This window comes from Rana temporaria, chromosome 1 (genome assembly GCF_905171775.1).
Source record: "Rana temporaria chromosome 1, aRanTem1.1, whole genome shotgun sequence".
NCBI lineage: Eukaryota > Metazoa > Chordata > Amphibia > Anura > Ranidae > Rana > Rana temporaria.
This window is the reverse complement of record NC_053489.1, coordinates 642,015,023-642,022,898: the sequence shown is the minus strand read 5'-3', so window position 1 is coordinate 642,022,898 and position 7,876 is coordinate 642,015,023. Positions and strand designations below refer to the sequence as shown.

General features: G+C 44.4%; 1 protein-coding gene across 1 annotated transcript; it reads right to left on the bottom strand.

The window, feature by feature from the left end:
- Nucleotides 1–240: 240 nt before the first annotated feature.
- Nucleotides 241–2,221, bottom strand: LOC120943395 (vegetative cell wall protein gp1-like). The gene is made up of 2 exons (XM_040356675.1): nt 2,175–2,221; nt 241–835 (listed from the first exon to the last, which is right to left on the bottom strand). Exons 1-2 carry the CDS (start codon nt 2,219–2,221, stop codon nt 241–243), a joined length of 642 nt encoding a protein of 213 aa, XP_040212609.1.
- Between the last annotated feature and the right edge of the window lie 5,655 nt (nt 2,222–7,876).

Genomic DNA, 7,876 nt, shown 5'->3' with positions numbered 1-7,876 from the left:
CAAAACGCCGGTATTGTCCGCCTAGATGTGCCCCAAAATTACACCCTCTATGGAGATGGTTCCCATCTCCTAGCCGAAAGCCGCCTGAAAAAAAGGTCCGGGACCTTTTTTCAGGCGGCAGGCGTCAGGCGTTCGGCGTGGAGATGTGAACCATCTCCATAGAGGGAAATGTGTTTTCATCCCTCTGGCGGCAGCGGCGTCACACTACAGGCGACAAAACGCCTAGGTGTGAATGGGGGCTTAAGCAGTATTTGGGGGGTCAGGTGTTGGTGATGTTGGCGGGTCAGGTGTTGGTGATGTTGGCGGGTCAGGTGTTGGTGATGTTGGCGGGTCAGGTGTTGGCGATGTTGGCGGGTCAGGTGTTGGTGATGTTGGCGGGTCAGGTGTTGGCGGGTCAGGTGTTGGTGATGTTGGCGGGTCAGGTGTTGGCGGGTCAGGTGTTGGTGATGTTGGCGGGTCAGGTGTTGGCGGGTCAGGTGTTGGCGGGTCAGGTGTTGGCGGGTCAGATGTTGGCGGGTCAGGTGTTGGCGGGTCAGGTGTTGGCGATGTTGGCGGGTCAGGTGTTGGCGGTGTTGGCGGGTCAGGTGTTGGCGGGTCAGGTGTTGGCGGGTCAGGTGTTGGCGGGTCAGGTGTTGGCGGGTCAGGTGTTGGCGATGTTGGCGGGTCAGGTGTTGGCGGTGTTGGCGGGTCAGGTGTTGGCGGGTCAGGTGTTGGCGGGTCAGGTGTTGGCGGGTCAGGTGTTGGCGGGTCAGGTGTTGGCGGGTCAGGTGTTGGCGGGTCAGGTGTTGGCGGGTCAGGTGTTGGCGGGTCAGGTGTTGATGTTTGACAAGAAGACCTAGTTCTCAGGCCATGTCCCAGTTTATCCCAAAGGTGTTTAGTAGGGTTAAGATGAAGGCTGTATATAGCCTATTTCAGCTATCCACAAACTTCTCAAACCATGCCTTTATGGACCCACATTAAATGCATAATGACCCCGCTCAGGCTAATGAGGTCCAATGAATTGGATGCCGTTCACTAGTGAGGGTGCAGGTTGGGGAAATGTTCGTTGAGGTAAAAGCAGTCTCTACTTAATTCATCCAAGCCATGCCCCCAACATGTTTCACCCTCCCCCGGGGCTTAATCATGGAGCTCTGGGCATGGAGTTGTCTTTGTGCATCAGGGCATAGTCATGCTGGAACAAAAAAGGACCTTCCCAAAATTGTTTGCCACCCAAGTGCACAATTGTATAAATCTTTATTTCAATATAAAAAAAAAAACTGGAATTGAATACTTTTGGTGGTTTGCCACGCACATTTTTGCCACATAGTCTCTTGTGTGCTCGCTCTTGCGCTCGCTCTCGCTCCTTCCCTGAATTAGCATGGGCTTTTTCTGAAGGGAGAGTTGAAGCACATTATGCTTGTGAAGGTTTTGGCACTTTAGAGTTCCTGCTGTCCAGCTTCAGAGTTATATTATGAGAAGTCAGACAGGTTTACTATAATATGACTGTACGATGCATGGGGGGCAGGTACATTTGGACGCTGCCAGGTGGAAGAGTTGGGGCGAAAGCATCAGATTTCCTCATTCTTGAATACTTATTACGAAGTCAGACAGTAAATTATTTTTGTCTGGTGCCTTTTACCGTAATTAAAGGGCACTTGCATCTTACCTTTTATGCTTTGTTGAATCAAATGGAGTTTTTAGGACAAAGTCAATTACAACGTAATTTTCTGCACGCCCACGGGAAGCGGCAAAACATAATCCACACATAGTTTGCAGCCAATTACACGCCCGAGTAGCTCAATAAGCTGTGAGAGATAATTTTATTTAATTGCTTTTCGATTAATTTCTTCATGTAGTTTAATTTGGCTTATAACATTTTTGCTATTATCTACATGTTTTAAACCAATGTGTGAACTATTGTGGTAAAACACTTTCCAGGGACTCTATGGTTGATTGCTGCATCCCTTTTGTCTGCTGGACTTCTCTTGTGCTGCAATCTTTTTCAGGAACTCCTTTTTTTTTTTTTTTTCACCTCCTTCAATTTTCTTTTAGATTTACCTTCAACTATGTAGTACAAGGGCCTGCCTGACTGTATACACATTGAAAGTGTTTAGGTTTGACTTCATATTATATGGTTTGGTAAATTGAAAAGAAAATTGTATAATGCATGGCTGGCCTTAGTAATTGCCACTTACCACATCCGTTTCATCTGAGGGAAATCCTGAAAACATGACCTGGGCATCTTGAGGGCTGGAGTTGAGAAACACTTAACCACTTGCCGACCGGCCGCGGTCGTTTTACGGCGGCAGGTCGGCTCCCCTGCGCGAGAGCACGTAATATAACGTCGGCTCTCGCGCAGGCCACTAGGGGCACGTGCATGCCCCCCGCTCGCCCCGGGCACCCGCGATTGCTCGTTACAGAGCAGGGACCGGGAGCTGTGTGTGTAAACACACAGCTCCCGGTCCTGTCAGGGGGAGAAATGCTGATCTTCTGTTCATACAATGTATGATCGGTCATTTCCCCTAGTGAGTCCACCCCCCCCCCACAGTTAGAACACACCCAGGGAACATACTTAGCCCCTTCCCGCCCCCTAGTGTTAAACCCTTCACTGCAAGTGGCATTTTTATAGTAATCCAATGCATTTTTATAGCACTGATCGCTATAAAAATGCCAATGGTCCCAAAAATGTGTCAAAAGTGTCCGCCATAATGTCGCAGTACCGAAAAAAAAAACGCTGATCGCCACCATTACTAATAAAAAAAAAATTACTTAAAATGGCATAAAAATACCCCCTATATTGTAAACGCTATAACCTTTGCGCAAACAATCAATAAACGTTTTTTGCGATTTTTTTTTTTTTTTACGTATCGGCCTAAACTGAGGAAAAAAAGTTGTTTTTTTTATACATTTTTGGGGGATATTTATTATAGCAAAAAGTAAAAAAATATTTTTTTTTTCTAAATTGTCGCTCTATTTTTGTTTATAGCGCAAAAAATAAAAACCGCAGAGGTGATCAAATACCACCAAAAGAAAGCTCTATTTGTGGGGGGAAAAAGGACGCCAATTTTGTTTGGGAGTCACGTCGCACGACCGCGCAATTGTCAGTTAAAGCGACGCAGTGCCGAATGGCAAAAAGTGCTCTGGTCTTTGACCAGCAATATGGTCCGGGGGGGTAAGTGGTTAAAGGGGTTGTAAAAGTAAAATTATTATTTTTTCCCCCTTAAATAGCTTCTTTACCTTAGTGCAGTCCTCCTTCACTTACCTCATTCTTCCATTTTGCTTTTAAATGTCCTTATTTCTTCTGAGAAATCCTCACTTCCTGTTCTTCTGTCTGTAACTCCACACAGTAATGTGAGGCTTTCTCCCTGGTGTGGAGTGTCGTGCTCGCCCCTCCCTTGGACTACAGGAGAGTCAGGACGCTCTCTACGTTGCAGATAGAGAAAGAAGCTGTGTGCTAGTGGGCGTCCTGACACTCCTGTAGCCCAAGGGAGGGGCGAGCACGACACTCCACACCAGGGAGAAAGCCTTGCATTACTGTGTGGAGTTACAGACAGAAGAACAGGAAGTGAGGATTTCTCAGAAGAAACATAGCAAACAATACCTTTCCGCAGCGTAATGTACATTATGGACAATCTTGCAGACTAGAGAAACTTTTATACAATCGACCCTGTCATCTATCATTATTTAACCAGCAATTGCACCCTCCTGCCTGGGCGCCCCCTTGGGAGCCTGCTGCGCCCATGGCCAGGAGAGAGCAAGGGATTCTTACTTAGACACCAGGAGTGCTACCGAGAGAAATAAGGACATTTTAAAAGCAAAATGGAAGGATGAGGTTTGATATGCATTATTCATTAATTGCAAATCCAATGTTTTTAATATATATATATATATATATATATATATATATGTATGTATGTATGTATATATGTGTGTGTATGTATGTGTGTGTATATATATGTATGTGTGTGTATATGTGTATATATATATGTATATGTGTATATATATATATATATATATATATATATATATATATATATATATATATATATATATATATATATATATATATATATATATATATATACATATATATATATACATATATATATATATATATATATATATATATATATATATATATATATATATATATATATATATATATATATATATATATATAATTAGGGCTGTGCAAATTAACTTTTAATTAATCGATGAATCTTTAATTTTTTTGATTGATCAAAATCTTTTTGATCGATTAAAATTCTTTTGATTGGTACTCACCTCTCCGCTGGCTTCAGGGAGTTCGGTCGGAGATCCAGTAACGTCACGGACACCGGCGGGGCTTGCCGTGTCCATCTGAAGGGCTCCTTTGCTGTGCCTTCATATCTGCATGACGGTGGGACCTTACTATCTGCCACACGCAAGGGCTGTTACACTTCCCTCTATCCCTTCCCTCTATCAACCTGGGATTCTACAACCATCCACTGGGAGTTGTGATAGTTCCCTTCACTGGACATCTACATGCCGACGGACTGATGGATTGACTGGATTCAGCAGTGGCATCGTTGTACACATTTTTATACCAGTATCATACTTGGCTACATGTTTTTATGACTGCTTTTGCTACCGTTTGGTATTACTCGCACCATTTTTTACAGTTTATGTAGCTACATCGATTTTATCTCCAGTGCAATATTTATTTGGTTACCTATTTGAAGACTATAAAAGTTTTAATGCTATTCCCATTGAGTGTTGCCTTTGTGTGTTTTTTGTATTCTGCTATCCATTTTTCCAGTTGTTGGTAGCTGCACTGGAAATCAGCCTGCAAGGAGATCAGCTAAAAGTAGTTGGATCTGTGTGTGCGTTATAATTAATCGAAATTAGTCGATTAATCGATTAAAAAAAATAAACGATTAATCGAACAGAAAAATTTCGATCAGTAACAGCCCTAATATATATATATATATATATATATATATATATATATATATATATATATATATATATATATATATATATATATATATATATATATATATATATATATATATATATATATATATATATATATATATATATAAAAAATATTTTAAATGGAAAACCGTAATGAAGAGCTCCATTAGTTTTAGTGTTGGATGCAGCGGAGTGGGAGGAATAAAGTCCGTTTCCTGAGCGTTAACCGGCAGCCGTACATTTCCTGTCAGTTAATGTGTACAACGACTCCTGAGAGGTATTATTAACCACTCCTTAAAATAGATCTGGCCCCTCCGGCTCTATGACCCTTTGGCCTGGCTTGTAGGAGATCTATAGGATGCTGAATGTTGTACTGTTAGAAATGGAGACATTCTTGTTTGGGAAGTCTACGGGATGCTGAATATTGGAAAAATGTTAGTGTTGCAAATTGAGAAACCCTTTTATAGTATTCAGGTTATTCCTCCTTTATAAAATGTATAGTGGATTCTGGACTGGGGTGGACAAAAAATATTGCTAAAAAAAAGTAGCATTTATAATTGTGACACAAGCAATATTGTAATGTAACATTATAAGAATGACCTTTCCTTTTCAGTAGCGCTGTAATCTTCTGTAAAATGCAATTTAATATGGCAACCTGGAAGCATTCTGTACATGGGGGGATGTATGGGAAACCCCCCCCCCCCCCCCCAGAAATTAAATGTTCTGCTTGTGTGATTGGCTCACCCATTTTCGCAGAAGTCTAAGATACTTATAAAATTTTCGACATACTTACATGCTTTGCATGAAAAATTGCACTTTTGGTGAGATACGTCCAAAGGGTTAAACACTTTGCGGATTGTCACTTGCCACAAGTTGCGGATTGTCACTTGCCACGTCACCTGCCACAAGTTGCGGATTGTCACTTGCCACGTCACCTGCCACAAGTTGCGGATTGTCACTTGCCACAAGTTGCGGATTGTCACTTGCCACGTCACCTGCCACAAGTTGCGGATTGTCACTTGCCACGTCACCTGCCACACGTTGCGGATTGTCCCTTGCCACACGCCGCGGATTGTCCCTTGCCACACGCCGCGGATTGTCCCTTGCCACACGCCGCGGATTGTCCCTTGCCACACGCCGCGGATTGTCCCTTGCCACACGCCGCGGATTGTCCCTTGCCACACGCCGCGGATTGTCCCTTGCCACACGCCGCGGATTGTCCCTTGCCACACGCCGCGGATTGTCCCTTGCCACACGCCGCGGATTGTCCCTTGCCACACGCCGCGGATTGTCCCTTGCCACACGCCGCGGATTGTCCCTTGCCACACGCCGCGGATTGTCCCTTGCCACACGCCGCGGATTGTCCCTTGCCACACGCCGCGGATTGCCACACGCCGCGTTCCAGAGTCTGGCAGCAGATAGATGATGTAATCTCTCTGCTTCCCGCAGCTGCCTACACAGTGAGTGCGGAACTGCAGGGATGCAGGGCGGGCGGTGAGAGATGTAATTTCTCTGCTCCCCCGCTCGTGACTATCCGACACTTTTGACACCATTTCGGGACCATTGTCATTTTTACAGCAATTGGTGCTATAAAAATGCACGGATTACTGTAAAAATTACACTGGCAGTGAAGGGGGTTAACCTGTAGGGGGCGCTGAAGGTGTGAAGTGTGACCTAGGGAGAAGTTCTAACTGTTAGGGGGCGTGGCTTGCCGTGACACGTCACTGATTGTTGTTCCCGATGACGGGGAACACGATCAGTGACTCTGTCACCTAGGCACAACGGGGAGATGTGTTTACACTAATATCTCCCCATTCTTCAGCTCTGTGACCCGATCGCGGGACAACGGCGACGGATCGGGTCAGCCGGCGCGGTCACGGAACTCACGGCAGGGTCGCGAGTGTGCCCACACTGCTTGCAAATTAAAGGGGACGTACCCGTATGCCCATTTGCGCAGCCGTGCCCAGGGCCGGATTCTCTCTCCCTGCCGCCCCAAGGCCAGGTTCCGCAATGCAAACGGAGAATGAGCGGCACGGTTAGTTAAAATATGTTTTTTTTTTTTTTTTACTTTTTTATCTTTTTTTTTTTTTTTTTATTATTAGTAGCTTGTCGCTTACTTTTTAAAATTTTTGTATAATTTTCTTATTTTTTGCCTTATTATTTTTTTTGCTTCTTTACTTTTTTATTTTATTCATTTAATTATTTCTTATTTATTCATTTTTTATCAATTTTGTTCACTTAAAGCGGGAGTTCAACCATTTTTTTTTTTTTTCCCCTTAGCTTCCTGCTCGTTCGGTCTAGGGGAATCGGCTATTTGTATTAAAATATGATCCGTACTTACCCGTTTTCGAGATGCATCTTCTTCCGTCGCTTCCGGGTATGGGTCTTCGGGAATGGGCGTTCCTTCTTGATTGACAGTCTTCCGAGAGGCTTCCGACGGTCGCATCCATCGCGTCACTCGTAGCCGAACGTCGGTGTGGCTCTATACTGCGCCTGCGCACCGACGTTCGGCTTCTTTCGGAAAATCGTGACGCGATGGATGCGACCGTCGGAAGCCTCTCGGAAGACTGTCAATCAAGAAGGAATGCCCATTCCCGCAGCCCATACCCGGAAGTGGCGGAAGAAGATGCATCTCGAAAACGGGTAAGTACTGCTCATATTTTAATACAAATAGCCGATTCCCCTAGACCGAACGAGCAGGAAGCTAAGGGAAAAATGTGTAGGGTATGGGTGAACCTCCGCTTTAACTTTTTTGCTATCACACAGGAGAAAACGATTCCCTGTGTGATTGCAATTGGAGGTGACATGTTCTCTTTATTGACCCTGTCACCTCCAAAACAGGAGTCCTAGCACTGTGCTAGAACTCCTGTCACAGCTGAGATGGGAAGAGCACAGCTCTCCCCTCTCTCTGTGTACATCGGCAGCAGGGACAGGAGACAGA